At 38.7% G+C, this 20,225-nt stretch overlaps 1 protein-coding gene across 1 annotated transcript; it reads left to right on the top strand.

The window, feature by feature from the left end:
- The first annotated feature begins 290 nt into the window (after positions 1 to 290).
- Positions 291 to 1,132, top strand: LOC129402121 (40S ribosomal protein S3). Its single transcript, XM_055127261.1, has one exon. The coding sequence runs from the start codon at positions 317 to 319 to the stop codon at positions 1,046 to 1,048; it is 732 nt and encodes a 243-aa protein (XP_054983236.1). The 5' UTR covers positions 291 to 316; the 3' UTR covers positions 1,049 to 1,132.
- Positions 1,133 to 20,225: the final 19,093 nt, after the last annotated feature.

Below are 20,225 nucleotides of genomic sequence, written 5' to 3' on the forward strand. Positions count from 1 at the left end.
CGGCTAGTTCAGCCCTTTTGGAAAACAATATGGATGATTCTCAAAAAACTAGAGGTTGAGCTCCCATTTGACCCAGCAATACCACTGCTGGGAATATATCCCAGAAAAGCCAAAAAGTATAGTCGAAGTGACATATGCACTTATATGTTCACCGCAGCACTGTTTACAATAGCCAGAATCTGGAAAAAACCCGAGTGCCCTAGAACAGATGACTGGTTGAAGAAACTCTGGTACATCTATACAATGGAATACTATGCAGCTGTTAGAAAAAATGAGGTCATGACGGCCTTTCTTTTTGGCTGCGCGTGGCGGCAAGATGGCGGTGCAGATTTCCAAGAAGAGGAAGTTTGTAGCTGATGGCATCTTCAAAGCTGAATTGAATGAGTTTCTCACCCGCGAGCTGGCTGAGGATGGCTACTCAGGAGTCGAAGTCCGGGTTACACCCACCAGGACCGAAATCATCATCTTGGCCACTAGGACACAGAATGTGCTTGGTGAGAAAGGCCGGCGGATTCGGGAATTGACAGCTGTGGTTCAGAAGCGGTTTGGCTTTCCTGAGGGCAGCGTTGAGCTTTATGCTGAAAAGGTTGCCACGAGGGGTCTGTGTGCCATTGCCCAGGCAGAGTCTCTGCGCTATAAGCTCCTGGGAGGTCTCGCCGTGCGGAGGGCCTGCTATGGTGTGCTGCGGTTCATCATGGAGAGTGGCGCCAAAGGCTGTGAGGTCGTGGTGTCTGGGAAGCTCCGGGGCCAGAGGGCTAAGTCCATGAAGTTCGTGGATGGTCTGATGATCCACAGTGGGGACCCTGTTAACTACTACGTTGACACCGCCGTACGCCACGTGCTCCTCAGGCAAGGTGTGCTGGGCATCAAAGTGAAGATCATGCTGCCATGGGACCCAAGTGGCAAGATTGGCCCCAAGAAGCCGCTGCCTGATCACGTGAGCATTGTGGAGCCCAAGGATGAGATCCTGCCCACCACCCCCATCTCAGAGCAGAAGGGCGGGAAGCCAGAGCCGCCGGCCATGCCCCAGCCAGTACCCACTGCGTAACAGGGTCTTCTTGGCTGCTGCATCTGGAGTCTGGATATTCTGTAAGGACCTTTAATAAATATTTTTAAAAGACAAAAAAAAAAATGAGGTCATGACGTTTGCATATAAGTGGATCAACATGGAAAGTATCATGCTAAGTGAAATGAGTCAGAAAGAGAGAGACAGACATAGAAAGATTGCACTCATCTGTGGAATATAGAATAATAGACTATAAGACTAACGCCCAAGAATAGTAGAAATAAGTACCAGGAGGTTGTCTCCATGGCTTGGAAGCTGGTCTCTCATTCTGGGTAACTCAGGGAAGGGACCACCAAGTAAAATGTGGTCGGAGGTCATGTGGGGGAAGGGTGATGCAGGCCGAATACAGACTAGAGACTGAACACAATGGCCACTCAACACCTTTATTGCAAACCACAACACCTAATCAGAGAGAGAGAACAAAAGGGAATTCCCTGCCATAGTGGCAGGGTGGGGTGGGGGGAGACGGGACTGGGGAGGGGGGGAGGGATGTTGGGTTTACTGGTGGTGGAGAATGGGCACTGGTGAAGGGATGGGTTATCGAACTTTGTATGGGGGAAACATGAGCACAAAGATGTATGGATCTGTAACTGTACCCTCACGATGACTCTCTAATTAAAAATAAACTAATAAAAAATATTTTATCAAGGTGGAAATTAACCCCATGAGCTTGTAGTCCTATAAATCAATTTAACAAATTTATTCATTTTGTAAATTTAGAAGGAAAATATAACATAAAACTTGCCAAAGTCAAACTATAAATCTCCGATACTCTTCAATTGACTTAACAGTTTGGAGCTAAGCTTTTGCCAATTTTCATCCTTAGGAAATATGTTAAGGGATATTTTCAGGAAGTTATAACACCCTTCAAAAATCAAGGTTATTTCTTTACAAGAGTTATAAATAATTTATCCACTATCAACTATTTTCAAGTTCCATGTAAGTCACTCTTATTGCTTGTTTTATTTGCATGGTTTACATAAAATAATGATCTATCATTTTCTATGGTAGCACTGTCGTCCCATGTTCATTGATTTGCTCGAGCAGGCACCAGTAACATCTCCACTGTGAGACTTGTTGTTACTGTTTTTGGCATATTGAATACGCCATGGGCAGCTTGCCATGCTCTGCCGTGCGGACGAGATACTATTGGTAGCTTGCCAGGCTTTCCGAGAGGGATGGAGGAATGAACCTGGGTCAGCCGCAAGCAAGGCAAATGCCCTATCTGCTGTGCTATCATTCCAGCCATGGTATGTTTAGAAAATGGTACCTGGTTTGCGGTGTGTGAAATTTGCTCCAATCTGATATTTTTCCATAAAAACTTATACTCATAAGTCTGTTCTTACTTGCTGCATTTCTCATCTACACCCCATTTTCTGTCTCTTGATGGTACCTCACTATCAATGCTCCATATCATGCACATTTCTGAAAACCTGTAATGTAAAGATTAAATATGGAAAATAATGCCTCTCAGTCAAACTTTGTTTTATACACAGATATCTTGGTTTATTAACCTACAGAAACTCCAGATGTTTCATCATCATTGCACTTTTAGAATGATTTTCTTCAAAACCAAAAATTATTAAATCCAAAGCAGTAGTACAACAGGTAGGACACTTGCATTGCATGTCGTCAATCCAGGTTCAGTCCACAGAACATGGTAGGCCCACAGATTCTCCAGGCATGATCCCTAAATATAGATCCAGAAGTAATACCTGAGTACCACTGGGTATGGCTCAAACCCCCCCAAAAAATACATAATTTTAATTTTATGCTAATACTAGGACTTTCATTTCTATTTCACAATTTTAAATTGAAGCAATCAGTCTCTGCTTTGATGAGGTTTATAAAAACAGGTTCAGGGTCTGGAGTGATAGCTCAGTGGGTAGGGTGTTTGCCTTGCATGCGGCCGACACAGGTTCGATTCCCAGCATCCCATATGGTCCCCTGAGCACAGCCAGGAGTAATTCCTGAGTACACAGCCAGGAGTAACCCCTGAGCATCGCCGGGTGTGACCCAAAAAGAAATAAACTAACAAACAAACAAAAAAATTCGGTTCAAAGCTTGCTACAGATATATGTCTGCTTTATGCATGTGCCTAATTTCTATCGATTTGGTTTATTTTATATGCCAATAAATAAAAAAATTTGGACAGATCAGTAATAATATTAATAAAATAAAAAAGAAAAAGAAAGACAAATAACGCAAATTTCTACAACCAGCTAAATTAAGAAACATCATTTTGAGAAAAGAAAGACTAGGCAGCCTTTAAAACTTAAATATTTTAACTCTTTTTAAAGGTCACACAACCATTAAGTGTAAGGAGAAATAAAAATAGTCCATTTTTACTTTTGCGATTTTATTTGCTGTATAGTTTTTGCATTTTAACTTTGTTAGTGTCTTTTGAGGTTAAAGAGAAAAGTTTTTTGAAAATTCTCATAAAAAATTAACATTGGCATTTATTTAAGTTACTCTTTAACCTCTCAAGAAAACATTTTGAGAACTCATTAGCTACACAATGCCATAATGCAATCTAATAACAAATGGAAATAATGAGTTCACTGTAAAGTTTAAACCAATGATAATATAATCAGGAATTTTAGTTAACCTAGAATGTACAATTAGCTCTAGAGGTGAAATGAAAGACAAAATCATTTTACATATTACTAAAAAAAGAACATAACTGTGTAAACTATCAGAGTTTCTTTGCTATTAAAATCAATAAAACTTGTAATTAAGGAATGGTAGGAAAGGTTAAAAAAGAATGCATGCAGTGTGTCTATAGGAAACCTAGATGCTGTTTTTAGGTTAATGAAGTGTCTACGAAAGTCATATTAATTAGCAGGTTTGAAGAAATGTAACTTTTATTTTATAACTGTCATGATAGAAAGTATTAGAATCCATGCACACAACAAAGTATTAGAATCCATGCACACAACTGTGTCCTATCTAGCTTATCATTTTTCCAATCTGTTAACCATGTTTACTTTAATAATCTGTATTATATAGAATCACATATTTCTAGATACCCTTCAGGAGGTAGAAATTTCATTAATGGTATGGCTTGGTGGATAATGATAATAGTAGAATCTTATTTTTTACCAAAAATCTAATAATTTTTTATTAGTTTTATATTTTTATCATCATTGTTGTCTTGAATGTAAGCCAAAATAATTTCTTTTATCTAAAAATGAGAATCATACCCATAAAAATTCTATTTAAACTAAGAAACAAGAATTTCAGTATCAGGGCTGGAGTGATAGCACAGAGGGTAGGGTGTTTGCCTTGCACGTGGCCAACCTGGGTTTGATTCCCAGCATCCCATATGGTCCCCCAGCACTACCAGGAGTAATTCCTGAGTGTATAGCCAGGAGTAACCTCTGTGCATCATTGGGTGTGACCAGAAAAGCAAAAAAAAAATTTAGTATCAAATAATGTATAATATATATATAAACATCACTTTATACCTGATGGCCCTCTATACCAAATTCATTCCCTGAAGAACTAAGCATAAAAACTGAATCAACAGCATAGTTTCAATTTAACAAGCTTAAGAGCTAAATACTGAGAATAGGCAATAATTATTTTTCAGTGGTACAATTTTATCTTTTTAAATAGCAGAGTATCATTTTACTGATAATATATAATATCTCTTCTTTATTAACCATTTGTTGACAGGTATAAAAATCAATTTCTTATTGTGAGTACTGTGGCTAATACTTCTATGAACATAGGTACTCAAATATACACTTGAATTGGTGTTATCATATACTTTGGATAAATAGTTGTATTCCTGGGTCATATGGAGTTTCCATTTTGAGTTTTTAAAATGTTTTCCTTGTGGTTTTCATAGAAGTTGCACCCATGTACTTTTCCATCAATAGTATACCAAGGTTCCTTTGCTCTATATTTCATCAATGTTAATTGCTTCCAGTCTTTGTAATATGTCATTTTAGTTATCGTGGAGTGATATTTCATTATTACTTTATTTGTATTTGATATTTAGCATTTGTCTTAATGTGGCATTATTTGCATTTTTATTATTGTGTTTTATGTTCTTTTTAATTTAAGATATAAATCCCTTTCAGATATGTAAGTTGCAAAAATCTTCTCCCAATTGCTAGATTGTTTTTGTTTTTGCCAAGTTTCTTTCTTCATGTTCAAGCATTTTACTTTGCTGATAATTTTTCTTATTTTCCTTACCAGTGGAATTATACCTGCCCAAATATATCTCTGATGTCAATGAAATGTGTCGTTTATGTATTTTATAGTTTTGTGTAAAATCCAAGTTGTTAATCCATTTTGACTTAATTTGCATTTGTGGTTCTAAATAATGATCTTGTTTCACTGGATGTTTCATTTGTATGTGGCTATCAAAAGAACTTTATCTTAGGTGACTGGAGAGATAGTACAGCAAGTAGGGCACTTGCCTTGCACAAGGTCAATCTGATCTCAATCCTTGGCATCCCCGATGGTTCCCAAGCACTTCAAGAGTAGTTAATCCTGAGTGAAGACCCAGGAGTAACTCCAGATTATTGCCAGGAGTGGCACAATAAAAAGAAAGAAGAAAGAAAGAAAGAAAGAAGAAAGAAAGAAAGAAAGAAAGAAAGAAGAAAGAAAGAAAGAAAGAAAAGAAAGAAAAAGAAAGAAAGAAAGAAAAAGAAAGAAAGAAAGAAGGAAGGGAAGGAAGGAAGGAAGGAAGGAAGGAAGGAAGGAAGGAGGAAGGAAGGAAGGAAGAAGAAGAAGAAAGAAAGAAAGAAAGAAAGAAAGAAAGAAAGAAAGAAAGAAAGAAAGAAAGAAAGAAGAAAGAAAGAAAGAAAGAAAGAAAGAAAGAAAGAAAGAGAAAAGGAAGAAAGAAAGAGAGAGAGAAAGAAAGAGAGAGGGAGGAAGGAAGGAAGGAAGGAAGGAAGGAAGGAAGGAAGGAAGGAAGGAAGGAAGGAAGGAAATAAGGAAGGAAGGAAGGAAATAAGGAAGGAAGGAAGGAAGGAAATAAGGAGAAGGAAGGAAGGAAGGAAGGAAGGAAGGAAGGAAGGAAGGAAGGAGGAAGGAAGGAAGAAGGAAGGAAGGAAGGAAGGAAGGAAGGAAGGAAGGAAGGAAGGAAAGGAGGGGGGAGATAAGAAAGAAATGAAAGAGAGGAGAGAGAGAAAGAAAGAGAGAAAGAAAGGGAAAGAAAAGAAAAAGAAATTAATCTTAACTTTACAACCATTGCCCAAGGAATTTTTCTGTTTGTGCATCCTTTTTGAGTTTCTTTTCCTGCGAGTGGTATAATGACATTAGTTTTAGTGCCTAAATATGAGGCTTTCCTATTTTCTGGTCTTGACTCTTTCTATATAGTCCTAACATTCCTTTGTCTAACTTTGGTAGATTAAGTCAGAATTTCACTGTGTTCACATGTAGATATTAAGGGGGGGGGGGAAATGAAGATAGCAAATGTACCAATCAATCATAGGGTTTTGAATGTCACATGGCCATGAAACACTCAGAGACAGAGTTCTACACCTCCACCTCCAAGCCCAAACTTCGAAAAAACTTGATTACAGCTCTCTAAACCTCTGGCTCATATCCACCTCTCTGACGTATTGAATTCTCTGGGGGCAGATGGGATTCTTTGAATCCAACACCTAATAGACTGAAACACCAGCATTTGGCCCTAGAGTTATTTCTGCCAACCACTCAGTCATTTACCACATATGAAAGTACATCAATGTCAGGAATTTCATGTCCACATCTCTTTGATTTCTTGGGAATGTCAATATTACCAGAGGAAATGGGGTGGCCACTGCTGCCAAGTACCAAAACGTAAAAGTACTGTTTAATTACCACTCATCTAATTCTATGTGCCACAGTCAACTAATTTCACTGGGCAGTTGGCTCAGAAAAAATTTTGACTATGAGATGCTGAGGCTTTTCTGTGATTTTTACTTTATTTCTGGTTGTGACAATTTAAATTACTTTGAAGCTAAACAGATTAGTAAAAGAAATGAAAAAAAAACTTACCAAAGGATTTATAGAATCATTAGTTAGTAATAGATACCATGCTGTAAAATTTTATTTTTAATAAATATAAAATTTTAAAAATAAAAATAGAGTATTTCAAAATTTATATGGAAATTGGGCCTCTGTATAAGGTAAGTCTGGAGGAAGAAATCAGAAATTGAGTTTGAGGATAAAATGGGCTTCTAGAAAAGACTTCTAAAAAGAGGGTATGAAAAAAATATTCTAAAAGTACTAAGTCTGGGGACTTCTAAAAAATGAACAGGGGAAGTACTAAACCAATTATCTAAATAACTCAAGAATATGAATTGGTCATGTGGAATAGAGTAAAACTACTTCATGGAGTTTTCTTCAGCTAGCAAAAAGTAGAGCAGAATGTAAGAAAAATGTTCCTTATCATAAATAGCATAAATCAAATATTTATAAGTTTGTATGGGGAAAAATTCCTTTGTACATTCCCCAACACCCAAAATAGCCCATTAGATTATAGCAAATAATACAGAACTAAAGTAACACTGACACAGCAAGAGCAAGATCACTCTGATAGGTACACAGCTTGAAAAAAGTAGCTCCTGGGGACAAAACAGGGTGATTGTACACTAAATGCTGGGAGTATGACTACCTCTAGAACTAAGACAGAATGCACTAAACTCAATGCAATCTTCTCTGCCATGAACAAAGTGCCAAAAACCTTCCATCACTCTCGGTATTCCTCCCCTATTCTTAAAATTTATTCTTTTTTATGACAGTAATAATATTCTTGTTTTATATTGTGCTGATGCTACATTGAGCCAAACATCGTGATCCTAGGGCTCTTTATTAGTCTGAGAGCAATTTTCCTGAGCTGCTTCTTGAGGGGCTGGAGCGATAGCACAGCTGTTGGGCATTTGCCTTTAGAGCGGCCGACCCGAGTTCGATTCCTCCACCCCTCTTCGAGAGCCCGGCAAGCTACCAAGAGTATCAAGTCCACGCGGCAGAGCCTGGCAAGCTACTGAGAGTATGGAGCCTGAGCAGCAGAGCCTGGCAAACTACCTGTGCATATTGGATATGCCAAAAACAGTAACAACAAGTCCCACAATGAGAGACGTTACTGGTGCCCGCTCGAACAAATCGATGAGCAACGGGATGACAGTGACAGTGCTTCTTGAGAATTGTATGAACGATTTGCATACAAAATCTTAGAAGGTTAATTGTATAGTTAAAGTAGAGATTGCAGTCCCTCCAAAATGCCCAGACCTCTCCTTGACCTGTGCATGATGTCCCTCATTCAGTCCTGTGCTGTCCCAATGTGAGCATAACCTACCTACCATTCCCTCCTCCTGTGTTCAACTCAACTTGCCTTTAGTGCACAATGATGGGGCTGTGTCCCCAGGTCACACTCAGTGCAGTATAAGCTTCTCTACTCTGAAGTCATATCCATGGGCCTTTCCCGACTACTCCCCAGTGGTCCCCTGACATCTTGTCGTGGCTTTCCTAAATTCTCTAGTCTGCCACCGTGTACCAGAAGGCAAGATCCCTGAGCTCTGTAGCTGTCTCTGGGGCTCTTCAAATTGTACTCCAGCAGTTCCTGTCATCTGTCCCGGCATTCCTCATCTCCAGCCACAGCCAAGGTGTTTGTGGGAAGACTCCTGTACTTAGCATCCGTGGTCATTTAAACCCTGCCTGAATCTCAGTTTACCCTGTCTGCTTGCTGCCTCTGTTCGGGCCTGCAGGGCCTGTCTGCTCTTGACCATCTGTCTGGGTGTGGGAGCACTACTTCATCCTGTAGTCAGCCTCGTCTGCAGAGAGGGAATGAAGAAAAGGGCTGTGTGCTTCCTTTTATCTGCTGCTATCACCCACCACCAGACATCCCATTATCAATTTTTACTGGACTGTTGGATGAGTTAAAGTGACAAAATTCACCTGGCGCTCCACTTTTACACTTGCACCTTCCTCCTCTCCCTTGGGATCTTTAGATCACAGTTTTAGATCACAGACGTTGAACATATCTCAGGTCTTCTTCCCATTGCTTTTCTCCTTAGACTCCACCTATGAAAGTGATCACATTTCTGCTCACCTGGCCAGTGTTCATGATAGCCAGGATCTGTAAACAATCACTTTAATTTTTTTTTTTTTACTTAGTGAAAGCAGCTACTGAGGAAATGCTTTCAGAAAAGTCAAGTGTCATAATGAACTTTTGTAAAGCAGTGGTTGCATGTCCTGAGATAATTAGAAAACAGAAAAGGCGAGAGAATGATTTGGGACAAGGAACAAATGGTGTGGACCCCATGATTATAGCTGGAATATGCCATCACTCTCAAAAGTAATGCAGAAATAAAACTTAAAACGTGACCTTTTTTTCAGTTCCTGTTGTCCCTGGTCAAGAATGGTACCAGAGAGAGGAGAGCAAATATAGCTTACAGATGAGAGTCAGAGGTGGGAATGTTAAAGGATATTCTTTTGATGCTAAAGGATCCAATTACAGAGAGAATGGAGCCATTAGGACTGAAAACTAGTCACAATCTTTATACTACACAGCAAGAGACCTAGCCCTTTGTTGCTCTCTGCCAGAGGCAGGCGGAACCAGTAAGTACTCTGCAGAATTACATGGAGAGCTTGCAAATTCAAAGTGGGCTGGAAGAGTTTCCAATTTAGGAAGTAGGTAAACCCTGACTGGACAGTGTGGGTCAGGAAATTGTAGCACAGGACAGGAAGGACACTGGACTGCATGAGTTCAGTCCATTCATGTGAAGCTCAATGAGAAAGAAAATAGGCAGGAATAATGCAGCTGACAGTGTCTTCGGTCTGTCTTGGTAAGGGCTAACCATCTCTTTATCGAGATATATATATATTTTTTTGCTGTTTGGGTCACACCCGGCGATGCACAGGGGTCACTCCTGGCTCTGCACTCAGGAATTACCCCTGGTGCTACTCAGGGGACCATATGGGATGCTGGGAATCGAACTCGGGTCAGCCGAGTGCAAGGCAAACACCCTACCCGTGTGCTATGACTCCAGCCCATATTGAGATATTCAAATAAGATTGTTTTTAGACTTTTAAGAGGTGGGGAAATTAGCAATACAATCCAATGACATTCATTTACCCTCAGCAATTTAAGAGTGTATGCTTTCTGCTTGCCTTCACTGTCTGGATGCTTCAGGCTTGCCCCTGCTGGTTCAAATTTAGAAGAGTTCAGAGGAAAATTCATATCCGCTTCTGGGCCATTTTGCTATATTCAGCTCATCCACTGACTGCCTTACAGTTTCGATGTCATCTGCTGTTTTGATAAGACAAATAAGGCAATTTTGCCATTGTTTGCAATACATATTTTAGATACTTTAATTATCATTAATGAAATGAATACAACATGCATAGTATCTGCTTGAAATTTTACAGTGTTTGTTGTTATTTTATGTATGAATTACACTGTTTCAAAATTTCAAGGAATGTCTATAGATTGAGGAACAATTCATGTTTAAAGGCTGCCCTCTGGTGACAATGTTATGATATGCTTCACTGGAAAAATGACTTTAGCATACACTCTAGAATCCAACACATGTAGAGAGAGTAAAAGCAAAATAAAATATTAACGTCGTTCAGATCTTTGGAAAACATTTCTTACATGGTACCCTTGGCTAATGACAAATTCTTATTATGTAGATGTTCCAGGTAGCAGAAGGTTTAATCATTTATTATTTAACTAACTTAATGGATATAGCTGTAGGATACACAACAACCCAAAAATAACATATTAATATAGCTTGAGATTTCAGTAGCACATATCATAAAATTTAATAACATATTGTCACCTGAGATAATATAACTGTCACTCCAGATTGAAGAATTAATTATGGAAATAGTCACATGTTTTCTGATTCTGAATAGTTCTTGGTCTGAATAGTTCCCCTTCATTAGCAGAAGACATATGATGTATACTAAAAATATAAAGAAAAGAATCTCAAATACTGTAGTACAAATGAAGCAGGAAAGCAGGTAGATACAAAAGAACACTTTATAGCAATGACTAGTTGGAAGAAATAGAACCAACTAGCCCCAAGACTGCAAAACCCCATATTGTGAACACAGGAACTAAGGTCTGATAAGACCTTTGCCTGGCACCAGCACAGACTGAGAGAAAGTTGGACCCAACTCCAAGAAACTCTAGCAAGAATTTAAATGAAGATCACCAAGTACTTCCAGCTCTAGTTCTTGGGCACCACCCTTGGAATAGATTCTTTTTTGTTGTTTTTTTGTTTTGTTTTGTTTTGTTTTGTTTTGGTCTGCATGGTGACACTCAGGAGTTACTTTTGGCTCTGCATGCAAGAATTACCTCTGGCAGAATTTAGGGGACCATATGGGATGCCTGCAATCGAACCCAGGTTGGCCGCATGCAAGGCAAACACCCTACCCCACTGTAATATTGCTCCAGCCCCAAACCACCCTTGGAATAGATTTTTTGTTTGTTTGTTTGTTTGTTGCATTTTGGGTCACACCGGGCAATGCACAGGGGTTACTCCTGGCTCTGCACTCAGGAATTACCCCTGGCGGTGCTCAGGGGACCATATGGGATGCTGGGAATCAAACCTGGGTCACCCCGTACAAGGAAAATGCCCAACCCGCTATGCTATTGCTCCAGCCCTCTGCAATAGATTCTTACCTAGGTAGAAAGTTCCACTTGGGGGCAGGCTTGGGAATCCTAGATAAGCCAACTCTTACACATAGGAAATGCACGCACTTATTGCCTGAGCCTAGATGCTGCCTATGTCCATGTGTTGCTGCCCAGCACATATGGTGCCCCAGCACATGTGTCACCTGCATCTCCCAGTGGCCCTACCACAATCACAGGTATATTGATTAACTCTGTAAACATAGAAGAAAATATTCTTTACTTTTCTTCAGAGAGCCACAAGAATTGATATGGATAGACTAATTTTTTAAATATTAACATTTGAAGAGATAATACAGGACTAAAGGCACTGGCCTTGCTCATAGCTGAGCCCAGCCCAATCCTCAGCCCTGCATCTAAGGACCAGAGCACCACCAGGAGTTATTCCGGAGTATAGAATCAGGAAGACTGGCTAAGAACTATTGAGTATGATCTCAAACTCAAAATAGTTGTAGTAAGAATTTTAAAAAATTGAATTAAACATGCAATTTTATTATATGCCAAGTATACCCTAGATGCTAAGAGTAGTTTATGAGATATTCAGCCCTTATTTTCAGGCAAATTGAAGTAATAAATTTAATAGAAAAAACCATGCTGTCAACAATTTAGGCTAACATAATAAAGCCCGTAATATTCTATGAATCATCCCTCTGTATCTCTTGAAATTTTCACCTTTCATTACATTGCCATCCTATAGTGTAGATACCATGACTGATATTTTTGTGGGTTTTTTCTTCCATGTTTCTTTCAAGTCTTCTTCCCCAGTTCTAGGAGAAAATCTGTTCTGAGTTTACTAGTTGGGAGAAACAGGAATAAAGCATGGCATCAAAAGATAGCATCACCTGCAATTCTGTCTGACTTGAGTCGTTGAGAAACTGAGCCTTTGGAATAAATTAAGAAAATTGTGAAACAAAGGGAGAGAAGAAGAATTTTGCTGGTGAGACAGATTATATAGATGTATTTGAAGAGATATTTTCACCAGATTAGAAAGAAAACATCCACAATCTATCCTACAATCTTCTGCTTTCTTTCTCCAGTTTTTCACAGGAGGGAAAAACAAAGAACAAACAAATACAAAAGATAGAGGTGTAGTTTCCTAGAAATATCCCAGAATTTACAAAGATCTCTGGGAGAAAAATGGCATAAGGGGAGTTCTAGGCATCTAGTGAGGGAACTTTTACCTTTCAAGCATGTAAAACAGCAGCATGCTTTGGGGCCTGAACAGGCCTTAAAGAAATGGGGAAAAGAGGCTTGCAGTAGATTGCTGACTTTATTTAACAAGGTTGTGGGCTACTTCCCAAATACCCTCTTCTCTCTTATCTTAAATAGCATGCATAATTATAGTAAGGATCATAATTAGACACTGTGCTTTTATGCATAGAATGATTTATAGGTTCAATTTTACTCACATGAGTATCTGCATCTACTCAATGGGGAATAAAAATAGAATATGAGGTAATGACCCTTCCAATACCCCACCCAGAGATGTTAATAGATGTATGCTATTATGAGTTGCTCACTGCTTTATTAGGAAGAAAAAGAACATTTAAAAAATATAAATATCTTGTTTCATAAACTTAATTTTATTAACCAAGTAAGTAAAAATACTTATTCTGGAGGTGGAATAACAAAGTCATGAAAAATCTGAGATTTGAAAAGGTGGACATGACTTATTTAGGATTCTTGGCAGACATGGACTAGAAAACTATCTCTACTAGAAATCCACCAACCAGCAATTAGCATCACGTAATTTTTCTCTTTGAGACCCACTTCGTGGTATTCTGGGATACCCCTGGGTCAATGCTCAAAGACGCTTCCATTAGTGCTTTGGGACGACCCAGTGATGCTGAAAATCAAACCCACATAAGAAATAAGCAGTTAGATCTTTGAGTTAGCTATCTCTCAGTGACAGAATCCAGGTTTTATCTCTACTCTATAGGTCAATTCAATATGCTATTTTAAACATTCCCCTGTTTTTATCAGAAACAGTGTCTTTTTTTTGACAAGTGTCTGTTGTATGGACTTGTAATATAAGATCTATACAATTGTCAATTGGATGGCACAGAGACTTTAGTGGTATCTCTTGGGCTATCCTTCACTACACATGAGCCCACTTCCAGGATTCCTTCTAAACTTTCCCTTTATGAAACTTGAACTGGACTATCAATGTGTTAGAGAACAGATAGAATTACATCACATTTGTTCACCACATGTATCACACAAGAACTTTTCTTTCGCTTTTGTCAAGCTATTGTCACAAAACTTCAATATAGCAAAATGCTGAATTTCTTCTGTGTTCTTTCTTTATCTAACATATCTTTTTAGTATCAAAACTCAGGATGCCCAAAGCCTGCAGTGAGATTAGTAAGCCATTCTGCAGTAAGGTGAATGGGAGATACACTGTCTGTAAAACAGAACTGTGCCCTTATCTGAAAGCTCCTGCAAAAAAATAACTCCTTTTATATAATGTACAAAACTTTGCTGCTGTCTGTAGCAGCAAATAAATTCTCCTTCTCTGCCTCATGCTTTACAACTATATTGAGATATATTCTCCTTTATATTCTCTTTTTTTGACAAGATAAAAATCTGTCAAAAACCGTAATCATCGTTATAATTCATCAAGTCCTTCCTAACTCCTTCCATAACAGCTGATATACATTGATGCAATAATTTCTGCCTTTGTCACATTGGTTTGCAGCAATATGCTTTTATTAGTAGCTTTGCTAAGAGTATAAGAGTATAAGTTCCTTACATCTAGAAATTTAAATATTTGCTTGAATATTCTAAATACCTATTATAGTTAGGGAAGCTTTGCTAAAGAGATGTAATTAATTAACTACAGCTTAACAATTCCACTTTCAAGAACATACCACCAGGTTGCCCCCCAAACAAAGAAAAGTGAAATAAGGGTAAATGAAACTATTAATATGTCCAAGGAGACATTAAAATTGTAACCCTTCCAGTCTTCATCTCGTCTCTGACAGTTGTGTCTCTGAGTTGCTGAGCTTCCAGCTTCTTTGGTCTGCTTCCTATCCCTTAACCCATTTATTTAGGTCTTTATACCCACTGATTGAAATTATGCCTTTCAGATCTTTACATAAAAGTTATCCAGGCCTCCTTCCGGTGCCCGAGTCTATTCCATGACAGTACTTTCTCTGAGAGGTTTTCTCTGACCATAATCCACATCCTGCATCACTCTCTCATTCCATGTTCTTTTCTTATTTCCTTATCACTTTCTGAAGCTATAATCTTGGTATTTTGATTATTTTCTTTCCTCCTGAAAAGTAAATTCACTGAGTTCAAGAACTTTTTTTCTCTGTTCCTGATTGTGTCTCCAGTTTACTGGCACATAAGAAACATGCAGTGCATCATTGATGAGTGAATCAATGAATTTATATGCTGAATTAATGTATTTGGTACCACATACTTCTAGAAGCAACACATAATTTTCATTTTCATAATCTGTGTTCTGACCTATCCTTTGTTTCAGAATGCATGCTGCTTAATCTTTGCTACAGAGAATGTAGTGTCTTAAAACAACCACTTATTTATTTGATTCATGATTTTATTGGTCAACTGTGGATATACTGAGCTAATGTATGGTTGGTATTCTGGGTGTTAACTGAGATGCATGATTTTTTCACTCACTTATGCTTCCAGTCCAGTCATCTGACTTGGGCACTTGAACCAAGTGTTTTTGAGATCCAATGGCAAGTATCTTTCAGAGCTTGTGACATAAATTATTGCTCCATTGCCAAACTAAGAGAAAAATCCAAGTCAAGATGTGAGGAGGAGGGTTAATAATAGAAATGTAATAGGTGTAAAAGTGTGGAGGGCATTACTGAAGCAATCTGCAACAAGAATCAAGACTCATTTGACTAGACTTGTTCCTGATTGTATTATTTTACTTTTATTGTATTATTTTAGAGATTCTCTGGCCCGCACGCCTGGCTGTCTTCCCTGGGCCCCCTCAGAGGTGGTGGGCTCCAGCTTCCCTCCCCGCCCTGAGCAGAGCTCCCGAGGCCAAAGACTTCTGGAGCCTTAGCCACAGCCATGCTCAAGACCCCTCTCCACACATTCAGTTGAACCTCACGCATGAAGGAACTGGCAGAGGAATCCAGGTGTGTGGGACCTGGGACTGAGACCTCCAAGCCTGCTCAGATTGGGCCTCTTCCACTTATATTTCCCATTTTCCAGTAGCTAGGCTGTCACATCCAGGGACTGTCTCAGGTGCCCTGTAATCCCATCAATGGCTAACATCCAGAGACTTAAAAGCAAGCTCCCTCTTTGTGCCTCTAGACATCTTATAGCCTACTCTCCCTCTGGGAGAACCTAACAAGCTACTCAGTAGAGAAACTCAGTAGAGAGTTTCCTGCCCCATGTGGGATAGCCTCACAAACTCCCTATGGCGTATTCATATGCCAAAACCAGTAACAATGCTGTGTCACATTCCCCTGACCCTGAAAGAACCTCCAATGTGGCATTGTTCGGAAGGAGGAGTAAAATGAGGCTTCTAAAATCTCAAGGCTAGGACGAATGGAGACGTTGCTGAGACCGCTCGAGAAAATCGACAATCAACGAGTTGATGATGATGATGATGATGATGATGATGATGATTTTACTGAATGGTGTACTGTAGCTTACTGTAGATGCTGTAGATGAGGAGTATGGATTACAGAGTTTGGAATATGGAGTATAGATTACAGAGGAGTAAAGAGTATGACTGGAGCCTGGAAGAGACTATAGAATAGAATAGAGCTGTCTTGCTTTTATTTGTTTGTTTGTTTGTTTGTTTTTTGAGTCACACCTGGCGATGCACAGGGGTTACTCCTGGCTCATGCACTCAGGATATACCTTTGGCTGTGCTTGGGGGACCATATGGGATGCTGGGAATTTAACCTGTGTCAGTCGGGTGCAAGGCAAACACCCTACCCCCTGTGCTATCGCTCTAGCCCTGAGCTGTCTTGCTTTTATAAACTAATTACTTTCTTGTAGATAAATGACCAATAACCTCTCATCAGAAAATGAAATGGAATCAATGTAGTACTACAAATACTTCCTCATCTGGGTCTATTGTCTACCTCAATGTCCTACTTTTGTTAGGGTTATTGGATTTTAATATCCTCCTGGATCTTTTAAAATTGTAATTAATGTTCCTAGATTGAAGACATCTTCAAACCTACATTCTCTATTCTCTTGGCTTACTAAATACAGAGGAAGATGTGCATAAATCCACCCATCATCATAGCACTGAGATGAATTCGAATTTTTTAAGTTTTTTTATTAGATTTTCTGCATTCAAAAATATAAATATTGATCAAATATAGATTTATGTACAAGATGTAGGAAAATTAGGTTGAAATGAGGTGGGTTCTATTTGTAATGACTCATCACTTAAAAGAAAATCTTCTCCTAGGGTTAATTTTCAAGGTTATGTTATTTGAAAAATGCATTTAAGTTGATTATGAAAATAAAATACGTCTTTAATAAATGTTAACAGTTTTTCATTCTCTCTGACCTAGTTGCTCCACACAAAAGTAAACTCAATCTTTATCTCTTAATTATTCATTAATTTTTAAAATCCTTATCCTGGAACATTTTATTTTGGACATTTTCCAAGTCAAACAACTGTTCTGCAAAATAGCACAATACTAACAAATACTGGGGTGTATAAAATCTTTGGGAAAATTACTTTAGTAAGTTCTACTGACAAAGTACAGTAGTTTATTTTTACCCTTTTTATGTCATTTCCTAAATCACATGTGGCAGTGCTCAGGGATCGTTCCTGGTGGTCTTAGGGGACCATCCAACTCACTGAGAATTGAAACCAGTTCTTTCACATGTAAGGCAAATGCCCTACCCACTAGACTATCATGATAGCCCCATATTCCTCCTTTTTATTTATCTTTTCATAAGAAGTTATTTAAAAAAGACCTAAAATAAATAATTCTTCTGTGTTTACAAGTCATGCTTTAATACTTTAACATTTGTAGAATATATTTTTTAATTTCATTCTAAACATAAGTGTTCTTAAACATGCTATTTGCCTTCACTGAAAACATTTAATATTAAAATCTTGTTTGTCTACATTCTTTAAAAAGAGCTTTTGCTGTTGCTATTCTTAAAGATGCTGCTTCCCTGAGCACTCTGTGATCTCTCACCAGAACTACTTGTAACACTTTGTTCCTTCAAAGATACATAACTGGTCTCTGCCCACTCTTCTCTTAATAAACTGAGTGGAGACTTACTGTGTCACTTATTTAATTTTTCACTTATCATTCCAGACTATTTTTGAAGCCAGTGTAAAAAGGTCAGACATTTGTCTAGATGCTAAAAATACAATGATGTGCAATGCAACATGTCATACTCTTGAGACGTTCAAAAAATCTAAAGATTGATATCTATAAACAGGCATAAAACTGGTGCTATAAAAGAGACATGAAATTGCATGTCTAGAAACAGAGTAAGAGCCATAAATGCTAAGGAAGGAAGGAACTAGAGAGGTAAAACCACACGGAAAATGGAAAGCGCCAACAAAAGGCCCTATTGGGAATGATGTCAGGGCCACTAGGAGCTAAAACCCGAGAAATAACACAGTAAACATGGTAGAGTCTTCAATAGAGTGAATCTGCATAAATGATCTGTTGTTTTGAATTTTTAGACACTTTCAGAAATATTATGTTCCATTTAAATAACTTTAATCAAGACTGCTCGTCTGCATGCAAACACATTCTTCCGTGTCCCTATGAGATATGATTCTACCCCTAGCCAAGAGCCTATCCTTCCAAAAACTTAAGCCATGATACAGAAATCCAAATGCACTTCATCAACACCATCTGCCGAACCAGCTGTTCACTTTCCAGATTTCCTTCTTTTTTGAAAATATCACGTGTTCATGGGAGCAGGGGGAGGGGAAGTTATGAATGAATTGTTTTTCTGTGCATTATAGTTACGTGTTTCCACAGTCAACCTCTAATGTTCTCTGACAATATTGTTTACACCACCAGAGAATCTGATTATATGTTTCTCTTGAGACAGAGCTCAGGTGTCTGCTCACCTCAAGCATTATCTTCACTCACAGATCCTTACAGTACACATCAGAAAAACAGTGCATGTATTGGTGGATTTGCTGGGATGGTCGCCTATATAGCAATTGGCAGACTCATATTTACTTTTGTACTATTTTTCCCAGAGAGGATCTTACTTCCTGTTCATCCTTCTAGCCATTGATTCACTCACAAATGTTTCCATAATGCTTATTGTCTTCTCAGTAAGACACAACTTTTGGATAACATTAGATTGTCCTTGCTCCTCCTGCAGGGAGCTTTGTAACTCCCACAATAGTGCCCCTGAGGCATACTTATTTCCATCAAGCACTAATAATTCTATATTGCCTTTCTCTTACCTTTATGTCACTTGCGTAGTTTAACAATGCCTTTTTGCATAGACATAGCAAGACAGTTCATGCTATGCTTTGTAACATGAGAGTTAATTGACTCCAAAATAGCATTTATTCCCGGGCATCTATATTGACTTAGGACTCAGTTGCCCTTAGTTCCTAGCAGTCCAAAAGCAGGGTACTGACAAAGGGACTGGATGGAACAGAGCAAGCTGTAAAGTACCCTAGCATTGAAAGGAGACAAGCTAAGCATCAGAAGTATAAATATAAGTATAAATATAAATATAGTAAAAATATAAGTATAAATTAAGGCCATGGTCATGGGACAAAGACTGTCATGACCCAAAAAAGAAGTAATTGAATAAGGACCTGCTGGGATTAGGAAAGACTGACCTGGTCTGAGGACTGTGGTCTGGGATATATAGTGAGATGTCCTCAGAAAGAGCCATTCTTTAAGCTTAATTTATCTCTTACTGTGTTCATACAAAATGACTAGAAATATTATAAGAAGTAAATGTACTATGATTGTTTAAGTGGATTACTATCTGAGGAAAAGATAAGCCATATATCCTGGATGGAATCCCACCCTTAAGTGGATCTCCTCATAATCTGAAGTGCTGAACCCTCAGATGAGATTTTGTCCGGGAGTTAATCCCCTAGAACTTCCCCTGAAGAAGTGACTTTACCTTTGTTTTTGTTATGACAATGTTCAACCCCACCTACGTGCACCCCACCCTTCATGATTTCTATATAACTATGCTAAGAGCTAAGAGCGGCCTAGGACTTTGAAGACTATGATGAAAATAAGGACTGCACAAGAACTAAGAAAACTATGATGACTAGCTTGAGGGAACTGTGATAACTGGGACTACAACCAAAATTGTGACTACAATTGTGCTATAAGGGACAGAATGTACTACTCCGGGGAGGAAAAAGATATAAACTGACTACTGACCAGCCTGGAGCGAAAGAAAGTGGGTAGGGCGTTTGCCTTGCATGCGGCACACCCGCTTCGATTCCTCCATTCCTCTGAATTGCCCAGAAAGCTACTGAAAGTATCCTGCCTGCACAGCAGAGCCTGGCAAGCAATCTGTGGCGTATTCAATATGCCAAAAACAATA

This window comes from Sorex araneus, chromosome 2, assembly GCF_027595985.1.
Source record: "Sorex araneus isolate mSorAra2 chromosome 2, mSorAra2.pri, whole genome shotgun sequence".
NCBI classification, from domain to species: domain Eukaryota; kingdom Metazoa; phylum Chordata; class Mammalia; order Eulipotyphla; family Soricidae; genus Sorex; species Sorex araneus.

What these genes read in the sequence shown, in the direction of transcription:
- LOC129402121 (XM_055127261.1), top strand. Translation starts at nt 317, where the DNA reads ATGGCGGTGCAGATTTCCAAGAAGAGGAAGTTTGTAGCTGATGGCATC.